The 19513-nt window shown below is 42.2% G+C and overlaps 1 protein-coding gene across 7 annotated transcripts in view; it reads right to left on the minus strand.

Annotated features, from left to right (window-relative positions):
• Positions 1-19513, minus strand: part of CNKSR3 (CNKSR family member 3) — a 134509-nt gene that overhangs the window by 24453 nt on the left and 90543 nt on the right. For 5 of the 7 annotated variants that reach the window (XM_073894121.1, XM_073894120.1, XM_073894125.1 and 2 more), the window contains 4 exons: positions 13013-13176; positions 6493-6695; positions 5896-5983; positions 1361-1402 (listed from right to left, as the gene is read on the minus strand). In XM_073894121.1, coding sequence (XP_073750222.1) covers positions 1361-1402; positions 5896-5983; positions 6493-6671 — 309 coding nt within the window. In that variant the 5' untranslated portion in view covers positions 6672-6695; positions 13013-13176. Of the gene's footprint in view, positions 1-1360; positions 1403-3482; positions 3596-3647; positions 3750-5895; positions 5984-6492; positions 6696-13012; positions 13177-19513 lie in introns of those variants that run through there. The other 2 variants (XM_073894123.1, XM_073894124.1) reach the window with 2 other exon arrangements.

The following is a 19513-nucleotide window of genomic DNA, read 5'->3' on the forward strand; positions in this document are numbered from 1 at the left end:
AAGGGGCTGTACCATTCTGCATTCCCACCAGCAATGAACAAGAGCTCCTACTTCTCCAATCCTTGCCAGCATTTGGTGTTGTCATGTTTTGGATTTCAGTTATTCTAATAGGTGTGTAGTGTTGTCTCACTATTGTTTTAATTTGCAATTCCCTAACGAAACATGACATTGAACACCGTTCCCTATATTCATTTGTCAAATGCCTATCTTCTTTGGTGAGGCGTCCGTACAGATACTTTGCCCACTTTTTAACTGGGTTTATTTTCTTATTATTGAGTTTTAACAGTTCTTTGTATATTTTGGAGACAAGTTCTTTATCTGATATGTGTTTTAAAAATACTTGTTCCGAGTTTGTGGCTTGTCTTTTCGTCCTCTTAACACTGCATTTCATGGAGCAGAATGTTCCATCTCAAGGAGATCTACCTTATTAATTTTTCTTTCATGGATTCTATCTTTGGTGTTGTATTAAAAATTCACTGGCAAACACAAGGTCAACCTAGATTTTCTCCTGGTATCATCTAGGAGATACATAGATTTGTGCTTTACATTTAGGGTGTATGATCTTTTTAGTGATGGCTCACATTCTCTGACCCTGAACGTTGACAAGGTAAAATTTTTGAGACACGAAGATCCTTAGTAAGTGGTCTCCATGTAGAAATAACCGTGGTTATGTGTGGTGGTTTCCTCCAGTCAGATTCATCTAACCTTTCAAAATTAAGCCACCAAAGAAATCAGGAAATTCCAAAGAGGGATTTTTTTTTTCCAAGGGGGAGAATCCAAGAAGTGACACTTCTTATATTCCCCCAATTTGTTTAGCCTCCCTATTTATGGAAAATATATTTATAGCTGTTTCATTGCTAAATTCCTCAACATCAGTGGGAGGAAGGCCTTATCAAAAGAGCACAGGCCAGCTTATGTCAAAGGGAGGAAGCGATGATGAATAGTCACAAAATCTCTTTAAACAATCACAGCACATTCCCCCCTCCTCCATCATAAGGTTTTTGCCAAGGATTTTTTTTTTTTAATCAAAATGTTCCTCAAGAGAAATCTGCAGATCAGTGTACCCCTGATTAACAGGCTACCTAGTAATTTAAGTATAACTGTACCTAATGAAATGTTCAGAGGAGACAGAGACCCCCATTTACCCAAGCACAGGAATTTTCACAGTAGTCATTTTCTTGTTATTAAATAACTTTTATTCTTCCCTTTCGACCTAAATTAATAGACTCAACTCCCAAAAAGCCAATATTTCAAAATATATCCTGAAGGAATCAGCCACAGAGTTTTTGCTTGAATTGATGTTGAGTCCCACTGGTTTGGGGAAAGGAATTTTACAGTAACTTGTAAAAGGTATACTTACTACGGTTAAAACTTTATCCTCCATTTCTGCTACAAGGCAATCCTAAAGAAGGAAAAAAGAAAAAGAAAACCATAAGAGCTAGAAACTTCCAAAAACTGTTGGCTTAGCTCTATAGGTACTTCCTGGAGCCCAGGATGGTCCTTCCTCACCCTGCAGCCCAAGGAGTCCTGCACTGAATAGAGAGGGTACAGAGCGGGGCCAACTCCAACTCCTCCTAAGGCTCTGGTTTCTCCTGACCGAAGGAGTTTATCATCCAAGGAACATATTTGACCAATTATTTAATCAGAAAACCTATGAAAAATGAACTGAAATCCACCGACCATCTAGACAGGGCAGAGAGTAGTAAGCCAGAAGTCAAGTCCAAGAAACCTGACAATGGCTCCCAAACATGACCCTGCGCTCAGCCAGCCCTTGGTCAACAAGCCAGGAATCTTTTAGCTCTGGGCCTGCCTATAAGAATAGCTTTCAAATAAGGGCTTCAGTAAACATAGCCACAGAAGTTTATTTTAAGCACCACTGAGATTAAATCAGATATCTCAGTCCTTAATAAATGAAAAAGGTTCAACAAAACATTCATTAACACGCTGCCAAAAAAGTGGTCTTGAGGTATGCTATTGATGACATCAAATAAAGGGCTGGAATGCAAAGCATTATTTACTCAGCTTAAGAACAAAAGACTCAGAACTGTACGAACCCAGTTGACTGATTACAGGAGTCACCGCTGTCCTATCTAAAAGTGGTCACAGTGAAGCCACCGATGTCAAACTCTCACAATAAACCTTTAGAACTGGTCTACAGCAGAGGTTTCCCATCTACGTGGCAGAGTATGCAGAAAAAAAAGGGGACTAGATTCTTTAGACTTTATTTTGCACCATTAAGTCTGATCCCAAACTAGGACATCCTAATTATTTCATGTACATATTAATCAACTCTGTTGGAATTGTCAAAGATTTTCACTTCATTCAAAAGTCATTTGAAGTCATTTTTCTACTACCACTAGGGGGGTGGGGGTCGGGTTAGAAATGTACGATATTCTACCCTATAGGATTTTGTAACCAGATTTTCGGTGTCTTCCTAAGAAAATTCTCTACTAGATTAAAAAATGTGGGAAAACAATAATTTTCCACTGCTCCCAAAATTTACACTGATTCTCAGGAAAAGAGCAGCCAAGTAAGAACACACTTAAAAAAAGCAATTTAGAAATGTATTTTTACATGCATGAATCTGATATAAACTCAAACTACAGGAGCAACTTCTGTAAAATAGAATAATCATAGCTTAAAAATGTGCTGCTTCTTCTCCCTCTTGTGCACAGAACTAAACCATCAACTACCACAACGAGTCAACCGCTATTAAAACCATCAGAAAGACAGAATTATTAAATAAATATCAATTTTAGCAAACAGAATACGTATGCGGTCTTGTGCTAGAAATAAAACTAATAATAGGTGTTTGTGACTTTTCATGACAAATACCAAAATGGTGTGAGCCCTGTCACCCTCATGAGATAATCACCCGCAGACAGACAGCTCCTCTCAATACACCAGGGCCCACGATTCGAGGTGGCTGTGGGCCCTCGTGGTTCTTGACACTTGACTCCCTGACAGATCCAAGAAGCCGCCAAGAAAATGGGCTCCCTGTGGCACTGGAACCAAGGCATGAGAGGGGCTCTCCTGCCTCCCAAAACTGTTCCAGTCAGCATGTGAAAGAGCTCCCTTTTTACCTTCTGCCACCATGAACGTGGGTTCCCACACCCGTTCCTACTGGGAGGAAGCAGCTGCAGGCATGACTTCATGTTGTTTGGCATAAAGGCAATGGAATGGGAAAAAGAAGTTCTGGAACCGAGTCACCCCTCAGGATCCAGACAGTGGGACCGACCTCTGTCACATTCCTTGGTCACCCGGATCAACAGACTCAGACCAGCCTGCCTGGCAGGGACCACACCGGGGCCACCATCGGATGCCCCTTCCCTCCATGGCTCTTCCTCATTCTACCTTCTTCAGCAACCTGTCACCCTCTCCATGCTGTGTCTCTTCCTCTGTAAAGCGGGCATGATAAACCCTAGCTCCGAGATCTGCTGAGAAGTCAACGCGGTAACAGGCGTCAAAGATGTCGCACGCACCTGAGACACAACTAGCACCCAATAAATGCTCTCGGGGCTTCTTCCTCCTCTGCTTCTGTGGCCACTTCACTTTCTGTTCAGTCCTCCTGGGCTTTCTATTGCTCATTCCCCCCATTTTTCCCCCAGTGGAACTCTGGTGCCTGCCACTGCCATTTCGTCTCTCACCACTGTGACTGCAGTTTCCATGTCATCGCAACTTTATGAGGACAGACTGAAGGTACAGAGCCCAACGCCTTCCCACCCCAGTTTCCTTTGTCCGACGGTAGAGCCTGAAAACTGGACTGGAGCTCTCTCCATGCACTTGGCGTGGGACGGCAGCTGAGGCGCACTTACAAGAATGGTGCAGGCTCTTCCCAGGGGAAAAAGCAGCAACTCTTCACCCTTCAGATCAGGAGATGGACACATTATCCTTCAACAGAAGGATGCAGACAACGTGACAAGAAAGAGGAGGGTGGACGGCAACATACGGACGAGAGAAAGGAGCAGAAGGAGACGAAAGAAAGACCCAAGGAGAACATGTTCCTTGTCACCGGAAAAGAAGGACACAACTTTCATTCCTTCAATTTCCCAGAGAAAAGGAATAAATGGAAAAGACGGGTTTCTTCCAGAAAAGTCAAGAGACCTTCTGCCAAGAAGTTTTGAAGAAAACTGTACGTCCCCTTGCTGGAAGAGAGTGTGAAGTCTCCTGGCTCATTCAGTCTTGTCGCTGCCATCACATGGCACATAGAAAAAGGCGTTTGGCTCATTCATCAAGTTTGTTATTTCTAATCCATGTGCACACAAATAGTCCACTTGCCAAGGCACCTGTGTTCTCTAATTGCTAAAGACAACATATGTTCACAAGAGCTAAACATCTTTCTCAATCTAAGTCCATAAAATGATATTCCCATGTATATTCATATTTTGCCAGTCTCCATCCTTAAAAATTGTTCAAATTTAAATAAACAACAACAAAAAACCAAAAACAGAAAGAAAAGAGCAACACACTTGTCAACTTTCTCTCCTTAAACCATCAAATTTGTTTCCAGAAAACCAGTACAAGGTGTGATTTTTTATATTTCCTATTATATGCTCTTATTTCTTGTGGGCACTGTGCTTTACATGTATTACATCTCATTTAATCTTCATACCAATCTTTTGAGGTAGATATTATTATTTTAAAATAAAATACTTTACAATATTTCTCTATATCCAATTTTACACAAATACATACATGTGGTCACATAATATTCCTTGTAAATGAAAGAAGTGTTTCTTTTCCTTCCTGGGGTGGAGGGGCCTTGGCTCCTATGCTCCATCCCCACTTCTCTCCCTGCCAAAGTAAACCCAACTTTTCTTCCAAATTGCCTACTGTACTTACTCCTTCGTACACAAGCTTTTGGATGTGTATTATAAATACATATATACATACACTTCCATATTGGGGGGGTCACCATTTGTCATTACATTACACTTTTTTCCTTATTTAATAATAACTTCTAGAAATCCTGCCAAATCATCTGGTAAGGTAAATATTAGTATTCCCATTTTACAGACAAAAAAATTGAGGTTCCTAAGTTTTAAGTGACTTGTCCAAGGTCCCAGGACTAATTAGTGGTAGAGGTAGGATTTGAACGTGTGGCTATCTGTCTCTGAAGCACATGTTCAATGAGCACCAAAGGGAAAACAAAAACAATACCCCTTCTGTCCCCTAAGTTTGGGTTAAACTTCTTCCAACAAGTGACAAAGTCTCATCAGCTGATTTGTCAAAAGCACTGTCTCATTTGTTTAAACACACATTTAAAAGTCACCACTTCTCATGTGCCAGGCGGTGTGAGGCCCGAAGAAGGGGCAAGTGTGATGAGAATGCTCGGCGGGCAGCCTTCTCCTGACGTGACCAGCTCAGGATCTGTACCTCCCATGCGGAGACTTTTTTCTACCATCAGTTCATAATAATCAACACTTCTGTGACTACCAGAAAAACACCCCAAGACGACGTTAAGAAGCCCACTCCCTCCAGACAAGAGTCACCTTCTCACGGAGGGTCACTCCAGCCCCATACCTAAACCTGAATTCCACCTCAATCCTTCTCGTGCTCCTTCCCTCCTTAGCATTCCTTAACTTTACGTCACATAGTTCCTCCAGAGTTTCTATTTAAAAAAATTAAGTGCTTGAACAGTTTAGAGAAAGTACAGGCCTATTAGCTCAACTATTTTAAAACAAAAGAAGGTAATCTTCTATGTAAAGGCCACTGGTCACTTTCTAGAAACCATCTGTACAAAGTGTCTAATTAAAAGCCTTTCCTCTCTCTCCCCAGTTGGGATGGGAAAAAAAATGGCGAGGGGCAGAAAAGCAAAAAGCATGTGAGTCCTCTGAAGAAGAGAACAGGGCAGAGGGAGGAAACGGTGTTAAAAAGCAACAGTGACGTACTGACCTTCTGGACGGTAGTTGTCAGGTCCAGGCAAAGCTGAATGATTTTGTTCTTCGTTACTGAGAAATCCGTGATCCCTGTAAATGGAGCCCTAGAAAGCAACAAACATTCTTTTAAAAAAGGGGTGGGGGTACTGGGATCCCGCACGGTATGCTGAGAAGCACAGCCACACCACAGGCTGGTTTCAAAGACTGGTCATGCAACTGTTTCCTCTCAAAAACAGGAATCTGAACAGAAAAGAGACAGAGAAGTGCTAGATAAGAGCACTTCAGAAAAGGAGCCAAGAGAATTCATGTCCCTTCAGAGGTCAACTGACAGCCTACAGACCAACCAAATAATCACAAACGTTTAACCACAGTGATGCACAGCTTCCACATGGTTCCAGGCCTTCCCCAAGGGGAGCTTAATTTGTTCCTGCTATTCACCCTTTCGGTAGCTTCCAAAGGGACCCAGAAATCCCCCACTGAGCCAGAACTCCCGCAGCGGTGCAGTGGAAGGGACAGGAAAGAGACACCAGCTCATTTCCCTAAGACAACGGACAGGGCTGTGTGCGGCTCGGGCCCTCCCCTGATCGGACCGTCAAGCGCATGCATCACTTACCGGTCCAGCCAAGCCAACAAGGCCTTAGCAGCACCTATTAGCTCCACCACAGAAGTCAGGAACTCATTGGGGGGCTTGTGGGAAGTGTTTCCATCATAAGCCGGACTTTTCCTCCGGCTACTTATGTAATTTTGTAAGTTGTGGGAAGATGCTCGCAGTTTCAGAACTAAGTTCTTCATATTATCAGTTTCCAGGCCATAATTCTGTGGAAAATAAAATCAAAGGGAAAAATTCAAGACAATCAACAACATCCAAACTCTCGTAATAACGCAAAAGCCCACTGAGCAACCTGAGTAACTCCTACGACAGTCACAAAACCCTACATGATTTACCCACAGTGCTGATCTTACCCACTCCAGCCTCTTCTGTCCTTCCTCCAGCATACTCCTGTCCCAGGGACTTTGTCCTTGCTAGTTCCTCTTTTCAAATGCTCCTGCCACAAATATTCGCATGGACAGCTCTTTTTTATATTTACCTACTAGCCCAAAGGCTCCCTCCTCTTTGAGGCTTCCTTGACATTCTAGGGCAAGTTCCTTAGCCTGAGCCCTACTGACATTTAAAGCCCAGTGTTCTCTGTTTGGGTTGGGGTGAGGGGGAGAGGGAGGATGCCTGTACATCGCAAGATGCGGAGCAGTACCCCTGGCCAGTAGCACCTTCTCCCTAGTTGTGACAACCAAAGATGTCTCCAGACATTGCCAAATGCCCCCTCAGGTCACTCTCTAGCTCATCACCGATCTGCCACCTCTCTGAACCACCCTGTTTGGCACCACCTTCCTCCATGGAGATGTGAGGTCCGAGAGGGCCGAGGTCTGTGTCCGGCTCACACTCATACTGGCAGCACAGAAGACAACAAAGCAGCCCCTGAATGGATGAATTTCCATCAGGTGAGACTTACTTGCCCAGAAACAGCAACACTGACCAAACGTCAATTCACCTGAAATGTAATTTCCATCTCTTGAGTTTCTCACCTGTGTTCTTTCTGGATAATAATGTTCAACTTACTTAGGTGCTTTGAAAGAATGAATCTCGTGTGATAGGTAGAGAACAAATCCCAACACCCACACCTGAGATGACTTTGGTGGGAGGGAAGGATGAATTTCTGTATTCAGCTGCATGGACATATCCCAAGTTGGTGTTTCATTATTTTAACAAAAAATGAAGATATTTCTGGGGTCTGTTATACTGCTGCAACAGCATCCCCAAAGCAAGAATATGGTGCCCTTTAAACGTTGGGAATAAAAGAATGACCAATATCATTGAACACTTACTCTCTGCCGTCTCGAGACTGGGCCAAGTGCCCAACAAGTATTATCTCAGGGAAAGAGCACACGAAGGTGGAAATGATAGGATCTCTATTTTACAGGTGAGGAAACTGAAGCACAGAGCCATTAAATAAATTCCCCAAAGTCACACAGCTCCTCTGTGGAGAGGTGGGATTCTAATGAAGGCCATCAGCAGCGAGGACACAAGCTTTCGATCACCATGCTGCATGGTCCCCGTCCACGCTCCCTGCCCAAGGGAGGACAGAGGGAAAAAACAGAAAACAGGATGGGTAACAGACGAGGAAAAGAAAAGTGGCCAGTGGCCTTGGATCCACACAAACTAACAAGCTGCTTACCTCCCCCCAAATTCTATCGTGACCTGCCGAATCCCCTGATGTTCAAGAAGTCAATGTTTGCATAGTAATAAAAGTTCCAAGTAATTTCTGGTGACACTGACTACGGACACTATAGCTGGGTTTTCACTGCAGTGAAATTTTCATGAAGCTTAAATTTATGTTGCTGCCTATAATAAAATAAAAAGTGCTTTTTAAAAAATTTAGATAGACATTTTGAAAAGAGTGGAGTACAATAAAAAAATAAAATAAAAATGAATACTTCCTCAGATCCGTTAACTGGTGGCTGTCTTTTGCAAGCTTTAAAATCTTCATAATAAATTCATAATTTCATAATTCAATGAAATAAAATTTCATAATAAAAATGAGTGTTCTGTATTAACAGTAATGTTCTATCCAAACCTCATATTCCTTCGTTTTTTCCTGTCATTTTCTACAGACTAAAATATGATGTTGTCCTTCAACAAAGAAGACAAAAATACAAAGACGGATTTTCATCATGCTTTTTAAATCCAGAGAATCGAAGACTCACAAGTGAATGGATAAAGAGCCACGTGACAAGCTTGTTTTGAAGGACTTGTGACTGATTAAATGGAACTGTCCCCTCATTCAGTCAATTACTCAGCCTGCCAATTTCTATCAAGAGTTCTGAACTAAAAGCAGGAAAGTCAGCTTTCTAGAATCAGTGTCACCAGAAATGACTTGGAACTCTTATTACTACACACAACATTTCCTTCTTGAACTCAAAGAGGATTAAATGCATTTTAGTGTTGCAAGAAGTGTTAAACCTCAATCTCCTACAAACCTACCACTTCTCATATTAAAATAAAGGGGGAGTGTAGCTTCTTGTTAACTGGTTCTTTTCCTTTCCACTCAATGTGCTCTGAATCTGGTTTCCCACCCAAAACAAATCATAGGACTGGAAGGAGGGAGAGATGCAGCTCTGATGGAGTACAATTTTAACAAGATAGAAAGAAGGAGCAAAGGAAGGACAATCCTTCCCTCCCCCCTCCCGCCCCCATTCCACACAGGAAGAGAACAAGAAACTGATTATATTCGCTCAAGAGAACCTCTAATGTAGAAACATAATCAGGAAAGGATTATTGACTTAAGTGCCCCACAATGAAAAACAGAAAATGAATAATTACTCAGACCAGATTTGATTACCTTCATTAATCTTTTCCCTCAAACTTGTCCCCTTCAGAAATTGTGCTAAGATAAAAGTAACAAGAAGATACAAACCAAGTAAGAAATGAAATGAGTCCCTGAAAATCTATACACACACACAAACCCTTCCGCTGAGATCTCGCTTCATCAGAGGTTAGCCATTGGGGGGTTATTTCCTGGTCTGGCTGGGGAAAGCACGCGGGGGACAGGAGAGACGGTATTTCCTGGTCTGGCTGGGGAAAGCACGCGGGGGACAGGAGAGACGGAAAAAGGCAGAGTCTCACTCTTCTGGTGCCTTAATTATACACATTTTGGCTAAGACGAATCTTCTCCTTCTCTTCTACCTTCTTTTCCCATTCCTCCCGACCCTGTCCATGATCTAATATACGTGATTAAGGAGTGCCAGAGAAAACACAACCTAAACCATCTCACTGACTTGGCTCAGTTTGGTCACAACCTAAGAGAGATATTCCACATTTTTTCCAAAAGGCATTTAATACACTCATAAGCAAGATCAAGTTAAATTCAGACTGTCAGCAAAGATTACTCTTCCGGCATGATTTTTCCCCATAAAGAAGGATAACATTTTTTCATGATTTGCCATAGATGTAGGTAAAGGAGGAAATTAATAATCTCAGGGATATACAAGTGCACAGAAGTGCCCTGGGCAGGTAAATACATTACAGGTATTTCATTTAATCATACATTTAGGTGGCATCACTTAACATGTGTTACTGATCCCTACTTTGTTCACTTTCTCAACCTACTTCAACCTTAAAAATATGGGGCACCTGTGGGGCTCAGTTGGGTAAGCTTCTGCCTGGGGTCTTGATCTCATCGGGATTGTGAGAGGGAACCCTTGCAACCAGTCCCGTGCTCGGCATGTAGTCTTGCTTGAGAGTCTCTCTCCTTCCCCCTCCCCCCTTTGCACACGCACGGGCGCTCTCTCTCCAAAATAAAATCTTTAAGACATATATATAATGTTTTATATTTAATTATAAAATATTTAATTAACTTATATACAATTATATATATGTGCCTGCCTTGGTAACTAGGGTTTGGTTGATTTGGCAATGGAAATGGGTTACAATTATACTTGTTCTTACTCTCGATCGCACCCTCCAGACCAGCGCTAGTCAACAGAACTTGTTGCAAGTAGGAAAATGTTCTCTATGTGCACTGTCCAAATATGGTAGATACTAGCCACCAGGAGCTATGAGCACTTGAAATGTAGCTTAGTGTGACCAAGGAAGTGAATTTTATTTCATTTTAATTTATCTTAATTTAAACAGTTGCACGTGGCGAATAGTTGTCCTACTGGAAAGAGCAGCTCTAAGAGGCTGCTCCAGATAGGTGGAGAAAAATTGGGCTCAGACTCTGAACTCAATCCTAAGAAGTGGTCTTGGTTCAGCCTCATGATACAAGTCCATGGTCGATATTTGCAAAAGGCAGTGGTGTTCTCTCCTGGCTCTCTTCTCTAACCATGACTAGCTATCTGTGGGCCATCTGCTCACTGGTTTTGGAATCTTTACCAATAGCTAGTCCCTATGTTAGGTTTTTACCCATTCTATCTGCCCTGTTCTTTCCAGAACTTTCCAGTGGTTGTTTTTTCCTCTCTTTCTTCTACATTCTATTCATTTCCTGTCCATCACAAAACCAACATCCACCAAACTAAGTTTACATTACCACCTCTTTTATAACCCCAGGGCCAACTGCAAGTATACATGAACGGCCCAAGGGTTGGGTTGTTCAAGGCAAAGAATTATCACCAATTTATAAATACAAAGATCTCCATAGTGTAAACAGATTAAATAGATAGTACAATAATTAACATATGCATTTCAATAGGAACACTTTAGGAGGATATTACATCAAGAAGAAAAAAAATATTTTAATCAAACCCTCTAAAACCCTCCCCAACCCCGAAAAGGCACACTCATTTGAGAGCCCCCCTGTGCCCCTCCTGTCAAATGCATTCACTGGCACTTTGCTGCACAAAGCATGTCCAGAATGAGTTTGAGGTCAAACTTTGTCTGCAAAGGAAATTAGAAGGAAATTGTAGGAGATAAAATGCAGCTTTAGGTTCTGGCATTTGTCCAGCTTTGTTCATTTCAGGCCAATATTTTAAGAGGTAGGGAAGGGGCAAGAGCAGAGAGGGGGTTGCTATGTTTATTACCTGGCTTGCTATACACTGCGTGCCTTGGATCGACCCTTCCTCCTCACCTCTCATATTGTGGACTGCAAAGTCATTTACCTCAAAGCCCTTCCTTGAAGTTGAAAGAGACAAATCAAATGAGCAGAAAAGATGGAAAAGTGAGCTTCCCAGAAAGTACAATAAAAGTAAACTCAAACATCTTTCACTGTATATAAGAAAACCATACAGCCTTAATAATAAACAGGACTCTAAGACATCTTCTGGGCAATGCAACAGACACGTTAGAGTCCTGCCACATCCAGAGAGTGTTACTGTACAGATGGGGAAAACAGACACCCCCGTTTCCCTGGAGGTCACAGAGTGAGGAGCGTGTAGCAGAGCCAGGATTAGAATGCAGAAAGCCTGCCTCCCAGGCCAACACTCACACCACTTTGGCCACAGCGTCTCCCCTGTGGCAGCTCATTTATCAACCACAAATAATTTCCCCATTACTTTTGTAAACAAGAGCAGCGCATCTCAGAGCGGGAGACAAAGCTCTGTCCATTTTAAGAAGAAGAATATGCACAATGCGGCAAGTGTTACATAATCAACGGAACGCAGACCAGCAATGGCAAGATAATCGGGAGCACATTCTTTCCCACCATTCTCAGTGATGTAATTGTATATACCCCTGGCTCAGGTTCATGGCATTACTTAACCCAGCCTGAATGCTGCGGAGCGGGTCCAGATCCTGACAGCTGGGGAAACGGCATCCCTGACATGGCATCGTAGCACACAGACGTGGAATCCCACCGCACAGCAGCCAGTTTGTAAACACAATGCCCTCACAGGAGCTTTTAGCCCATGCTTAAAAAAGTCACTCATGCAGCCACGGGTGCCATGCAAGAGTCAGAACCTGGCAGGACTGAACTCACTTATGTTCAAGCCAAAGCTCAAGCATCTGCAAAGTGTAGCTATGTTCACCTTTTTTCCCATCTAGCTACCACTTCCTAGGTTGGTGACTGCAAGCACGAGCATCAGTTTATCACAAATACCTGGGAAACATAAAAAAGCTTTTCATAGTGACAAAAACAGACATGAAAATCAGAACCTATTTCTCATTTCAGTTTAGAAGATGCCACTGGCGTTCAGGATGATCTCCCTCTTTGTACTCTCCACACAAGATAAGAAAATGAAACTGTTAACACTGACTTTATTCTGTAAAAGGTAAGCTTCTTCTTAAAGGGCAAGACAGTAAATACACTGGACTCTGGCAGACACAGGGTCCCTGGCCCAACTACTCCACTCGACCGCTGTGGCTGGAGAGTAGCTGCAGATAACAGATGCATGGGCGTGGCTGTGTGCCGATAAAACTTTATTGACAAAAATAATGGGCCAGGCTTAACCTGCAGGCCAGTTTGCCTGCTCCTCACCTAGAAAACAATTCTTTTTCTTCCTTTTTTATGTTGTCTTCAGCTCATGCTTCACTTCAATGGAGCATTAATAGAAAGCGATGCTACACCAAATCGCGAACATTAAGGATTTAAGCAAGTAAGGTTCTAGAGGACATAATCATGGCACAGATCATCTTTTCCTGAACTCACCAGCGCACAGAGAAGGTCGACAGCCTCCAACACAAGTTCCTGGTGTCCAATTCGCGTGACCCCCAGCTCCTCAAGATCCTGATGGGAAATCTGCAGCAGCTGCTCTCCATTTATCTTCTCCCGTTCAAACTTGTGGACATACTGCTGCAGGCAGTCATCTAACCCTACCAAAAAAAGCAGAAGTCCATTATTGTCATTTTGTTACCTTTACTCAAAACACTGCCCACAGGGCCTCTGTCGGCCGCTTCTGGCAAGTGATAGAGCCAGGGAGCACAAAATCGGAACTTTTAGAAGTCGGCTCCGCTGAGGGACATCACTCCAGTGGCTAAGCGGGGGGTGGAACCCTCGCGGGACAGTGTGGTCTCAGGACCCTCGGGGTCACAGAAAAACTGGGGGTGCCTGAGTGCAGCAGAGCTCCCAGGTATCGGAGCGGGGAAGCCGGCTGCAGAGACGGAGCCGAGGCGCCGGCTCTCGGCTCGGGGTTGCCATAAACAGTGATCTGCGGCCCACTCGGGCCACTGCTTCTCCAGCAGGGACCCAACAAGCGGAAGATCCGGGGAGACTTCCTTCCTCCCCCGGGAAGGGCGGCGCAGGAGCGCACCGCAGGGATCTGCTGGGTTTGGAGACTCCTCACGGGGTCAGGTGCCAGAGACAGAAACACTCGGTCACAGGCCGGGTGAGCACGGAGTGCAGCCGGAGACCAGGGAGACCGGAGTGACTGCTTTTCTCTGGGGGCGCACCAAGGAGCGGGGCCCCGAATTCTCAGCTCCTCCAGGTGGAGACTGGGTGGCCACCATTTCCACCCTGGTCCTCCAAAGCTGTACTGAGAACTTGCAGGGAAAAAAAGCTCCTGAGAGCAAACCCGAACAAGCTTGCTTAGGCCAGACCGACAAGGGCGGGGCAATTCCAGTCCCCCCCACCCCCCCCCGCAAAGACATTTCAGAACCACGGCAACAGGCCCCTCCCCCAGAAGATCAGCACAAACAGCCAGCAAGCGAAGACCAAGTTTACCCATCAAGGAGAACGGGAGAACTCCAGCGGTAGGGGAATACTGCACATAGAATTCATGGCTTTTTTACCATGATTCATTAGTTTTTCAAAGTTAATTTTTTTAACTTTTTTTAATTTTTTTTCCCTTTTTCAACCACCATCTTATCAATCCCTTTTTTAAAAAAACATTTTTAATTTTTCATTTTTAGAGTCATATTTTATCCCTTCATAGTAGTTACCCTTATTTTTGGCATATATATAAAAGTTGTTCTCTTTTTAAAATTTTGAGATACAGTTTCTTCTAACGGATCAAAATATACCCTAAATCACTAGTGTATGGCTTTGTTCTAGTCTCCTGCCTGATCACATTCTCTCCCTTTTTTTTTCTTTTTTTTTTAAATCTTCTTCTTTCTTTTTTCAAACAACCTCTTATCAATTCCTTTTATAAAATCTTTTATAATTTTCATGTTTAGAGTCATCTTCCATCCCTTCATTGTACCAACCCTTATTTTGTATATATGTCTTTCTTCCTTTAAAATTTTAGGAGGCACTTTTTTCTGACAGACCAAAATACGCCCAAAATCTAGTGTGTGACACTGATCTACGCACTAGACTGATCATATTTGATCATATTCTGGTATTTTTGTATTGTTCGGTTTTTGTTTTTATCTTTTTTTTTTCTCTTTCTTTTTTCTTTCTTTCCCTTTCTTTTCCCCTGGTTTCAGGTCTTTTCTGACTTATATAGAGTATATTTGCTGGGGACGTTGTTAACCTGTTAGCATTTTGTTCTTTCATTCATCTATTCTCCTCTGGACAAAATGACAAGACGAAAAAAATCACCTCAGCAAAAAGAACAAAAGGTATTACCGTCTGCCAGGGACCTACTCAATACGGACATTAGTATGATGTCGGACCTAGAGTTCAGAATCATGACTTTAAAGATACTAGCTGGGCTTGAAAAAAGCATGGAAGTTATTAGAGAAACGCTTTCTGGAGAAATAAAAGAACGAAAATCTAACCAAATCAAAATCAAAAAGGCTATTGATGAGGTGCAATCAAAAATGGGGGACTAACTGCTAGGATAAATGAGGCAGAAGAGAGAATCAGCGATATAGAAGACCAAATGATGGACAATAAAGAGGCTGAGAAAAAGAGAGAGAAACAACTACAGAACCATGAGGGCAGAATTTGAGAGATAAGCGATACAATACGTTGAAACAACATTAGAATAATTAGGATCCCAGAAAAAGAAGAAAGAAAGAGAGGGGCAGAAGGTATATTGGAGCAAATAATAGCAGAGAACTTCCCTAATGTGAGGAAGGAAACAGGCATCAAAATCCAGGAGGCACAGAGAACCCCTCTCAAAATCAATAAAAATAGGTCAACACCCCGACATCTAATAGTAAAACTTACGAATCCCGGAGACAAAGAGAAAATCCTGAAAGCAGCTCGGGACAAGAGATATGTAACCTACAATGGTAGAAACATTAGACTGGCAACAGATCTATCCACAGAGACCTGGCAGGCCAGAAAGGACTGGCATGATATCTTCAGAGCACTAAACGAGAAAAATATGCAGCCAAGAATACTATATCCAGCTAGGCTAACATTGAAAATAGAAGGAGAAATAAAAAGCTTCCAGGACAAACAAAAACTAAAGGAATTTGCAAACACGAAACCAGCCCTCCAAGAAATATTGAAAGGGGTCCGCTAAGCAAAGAGAGAGCCTAAAAGCAGCATAGATCAGAAAGGAACACAGACAATATACAGTAACAGTCACCTTACAGGCAATACAATGGCACTAAATTCATACCTTTCAATAGTTACCCTGAATGTAAATGGGCTAAATGCCCCAATCAAAAGACACAGGCTGTCAGATTGGATTAAAAAACAAGACCCATCGATACGCTGTCTGCAAGAGACTCGTTTTAGACCCAAAGACACCCCCAGATTGAAAGTGAGGGGGTGGAAAACCATTTACCATGCTAATGGACACCAAAAGAAAGCTGGGGTGGCAATCCTTATATCAGACAAATTAGATTTTAAAACAAAGACTGTAATAAGAGATGAAGAAAGACACTATATCCTACTTAAAGGGTCTACCCAACAAGAAGATCCAACAATTGTAAATATCTATGCCCCTAACATGGGAGCAGCCAATTATATAAGCCAATTAATAACAAAAGCAAACACACTGACAGCAATACAATAATAGTGGGGGACTTTAACACCCCCCTGACTGAAATGGACAGATCATCTAAGCAAAAGATCAACAAGGACATAAAGACTTTAAACGACACACTGGACCAAATGGACTTCACAGACATATTCAGAACATTCCATCCCAAAGCAACAGAATACACATTCTTCTCTAGTGCCCATGGAATATTCTCCAGAATTGATCACATCCTAGGTCACAAATCAGGTCTCAACTGGTACCAAAAGATTGGGATTATTCCCTGCATATTTTCAGACCACAAGGCTTTGAAACTAGAACTCAATCACAAGAGGAAAGTCGGAAAGAACTCAAATACATGGAGGCTAAAGGGCATCCTACTAAAGAATGAATGGGTCAACCAGGAAATTAAAGAAGAATTTAAAAATTCATGGAAACCAATGAAAATGAAAATACAACGGTTCAAAATCTTTGAGATACAGCAAAGGCAGTCCTGAGAGGAAAGTATATAGCAATAGAAGCCTTTCTCAAGAAACAAGAAAGGTCTCAAATACACAACCTAACCCTACACCTAAAGGAGCAGGAGAAAGAACAGCAAATAAAGCCTAAACCCAGCAGGAGAAGAGAAATAATAAAGATAAGAGCAGAAATCAATGAAATAGAAACCAAAAAACAGTAGAACAGATTAACGAAACTAGGAGCTGGTTCTTTGAAAGAATTTATCAAGATTGATAAACCCCTGGCCAGACTTATCAAAAAGAAAAGAGAAATGACCCAAATCAACAAAATCATGAATGAAAGAGGAGCGATCACAACCAACACCAAAGAAATACAAACAATTATAAGAACATATTATGAGCAACTCTATGCCAGCAAATTAGATAACCTGGAAGAAATGGGTGCATTCCTAGAGATGTATCAACTACCAAAACTGAACCAGGAAGAAATAGGTATCCTGAAGAGACCTATAACCACTAAGGAAATTGAAGCAGTCATCAAAAATCTCCCAACAAACAAAAGCCCAGGGCCAGAGGGCTTCCCAGGGGAATTCTATCAGACATTTAAAGAAGAATTAATACCTATTCTCCTGAAACTGTTCCAAAAAATAGAAATGGAAGGAAAACTTCCAAACTCATTTTATGAGGCCACCATTACCTTGATCCCAAAACCAGACAAAGACCCCATCAAAAAGGAGAATGACAGACCAATATCCTTGATGAACATGGATGCAAAAATTCTCACCAAAATACTAGCCAATAGGATCCGACAGTACATTAAAAGGATTCTTCACCACGACCAAGTGGGATTTATCCCTGGGCTGCAAGGTTGGTTCAACATCCGCAAATCAATCAACGTGATACAATACATTAACAAAAGAAAGAACAAGAATCATATGATCCTCTCAAGAGATGCAGAAAAAGCATTTGACAAAGTACAGCATCCTTTCTTGATCAAAACTCTTCAGAGTATAGGGATAGAGGGTACATACCTCAATATCATAAAAGCCATCTATGAAAAACCTATAGCGAATATCATTCTCAATGGGGAAAAGCTGAATGCTTTTCCCCTACGGTCAGGAACGTGGCAGGGATGTCCACTATCACCACTGCTATTCAACGTAGTATTAGAAGTCCTAGCCACAGCAATCAGACAACAAAAAGAAATCAAAGGCACCCAAATCGGCAAAGAGGAAGTCAAACTCTCACTCTTTGCAGATGATATGATACTGTATGTGGAAAACCCAAAAGACTCCACCCCAAAACTGCTAGAACTCATACAGGAATTCAGTAAAGGGGCAGGATATAAAATCAATGCACAGAAATCAGTGGCATTCCTATACACCAACAACAAGACAGAAGAGAGACAAATCACGGAGTCGATCCCATTTACAATTGCACCCAAAACCATAAGATACCTAGATATAAATTTAACCAAAGAGGCAAAGGATCTGTACTCAGAAAACTATAAAATACTCATGAAAGAAATTGAAGAAGACACAAAGAAATGGAAAAACGTTCCATGTTCATGGATTGGAAGAACAAACATTGTGAAGATGTGAATGCTACCTAGACCAATCTACACACTCAATGCAATCCCCATCAAAATACCATCCACTTTTTTCAAAGACATGGAACAAATAATCCTAAAATTTGTATGCAACCAGAAGAGACCCCAAATAGCCAGAGGAATATTGAAAAAGAAAAGCAAAGCTGGCGGCATCACAATTCCGGACTTGCAGCTCTATTACAAAGCTGTCATCATCAAGACAGTATGGTACTGGCACAAAAACAGACACATAGATCAATGGAACAGAATAGAGAGCCCAGAAATGGACCCTCAACTCTATGGTTAACTCATCTTCGACAAAGCAGGAAAGAATGTCCAATGGCAAAAAGACAGTCTCTTCCACAAATGGTGTTGGGAAAATTGGGCAGCCACATGCAGAACAATGAAACTGGACCATTTCCTTACACCACACACAAAAATAGACTCCAAATGGTTGAAGGACCTAAACGTGAAACAGGAGTCCATCAAAATCCTAAAGGAGAACACAGGTAGCAACCTCTTCGACCTCAGCCACAGCAACTTCTTCCTAGAAACATCGCCAAAGGCAAGGGAAGCAATGGCAAAACTGAACTGTTGGGATTTCATGAAGATAAAAAGCTTTTGCACAGCAAAAGAAACAGTCAACAAAACCAAAAGACAACCAACAGAATGGGAGCAAATATTTGCAAATGACATATCAGATAAAGGGCTAGTATCCAAAATCTATAAAGAACTTATCAAACTCAACACCCAAAGAACAAATAATCCAATCAAGAAATGGGCAGACGACATGAACAGACATTTTTCCAAAGAAGACATCCAAATGGCCAACAGACACATGAAAAAGTGCTCACCATCGCTCGGCATCAGGGAAATGCAAATCAAAACCTCAATGAGATACCACCTCACACCAGTCAGAATGGCTAAAATTAACAAGTCAGGAAACGACAGATGTTGGCGGGGATGCGGAGAAAGGGGAACCCTCCTACACTATTGGTGGGAATGCAAGCCGGTGCAACCACTCTGGAAAACAGTATGGAGGTTTCTCAAACAGTTGAAAATAGAGCTACCATATGATCCAGCAATTGCACTACTGGGTATTTACCACAAAGATACAAATGTAGGGATCCGAAGGGGTACGTGCACCCCAATGTTTATAGCAGCAATGTCCACAATAGCCAAACTGTGGAAAGAGCCAAGATGTCCATCAACAGAGGAATGGATAAAGAAGATGTGGTATATATACACAATGGAATATTATGCAGCCATCAAAAGGAATGAGATCTTGC

The sequence above is a fragment of the Callorhinus ursinus genome, unplaced genomic scaffold (assembly GCF_003265705.2).
Source record: "Callorhinus ursinus isolate GAN/ISIS: 27379988/994484 unplaced genomic scaffold, GSC_fseal_2.0 scaffold6, whole genome shotgun sequence".
Classification (NCBI taxonomy): Eukaryota; Metazoa; Chordata; class Mammalia; order Carnivora; family Otariidae; genus Callorhinus; species Callorhinus ursinus.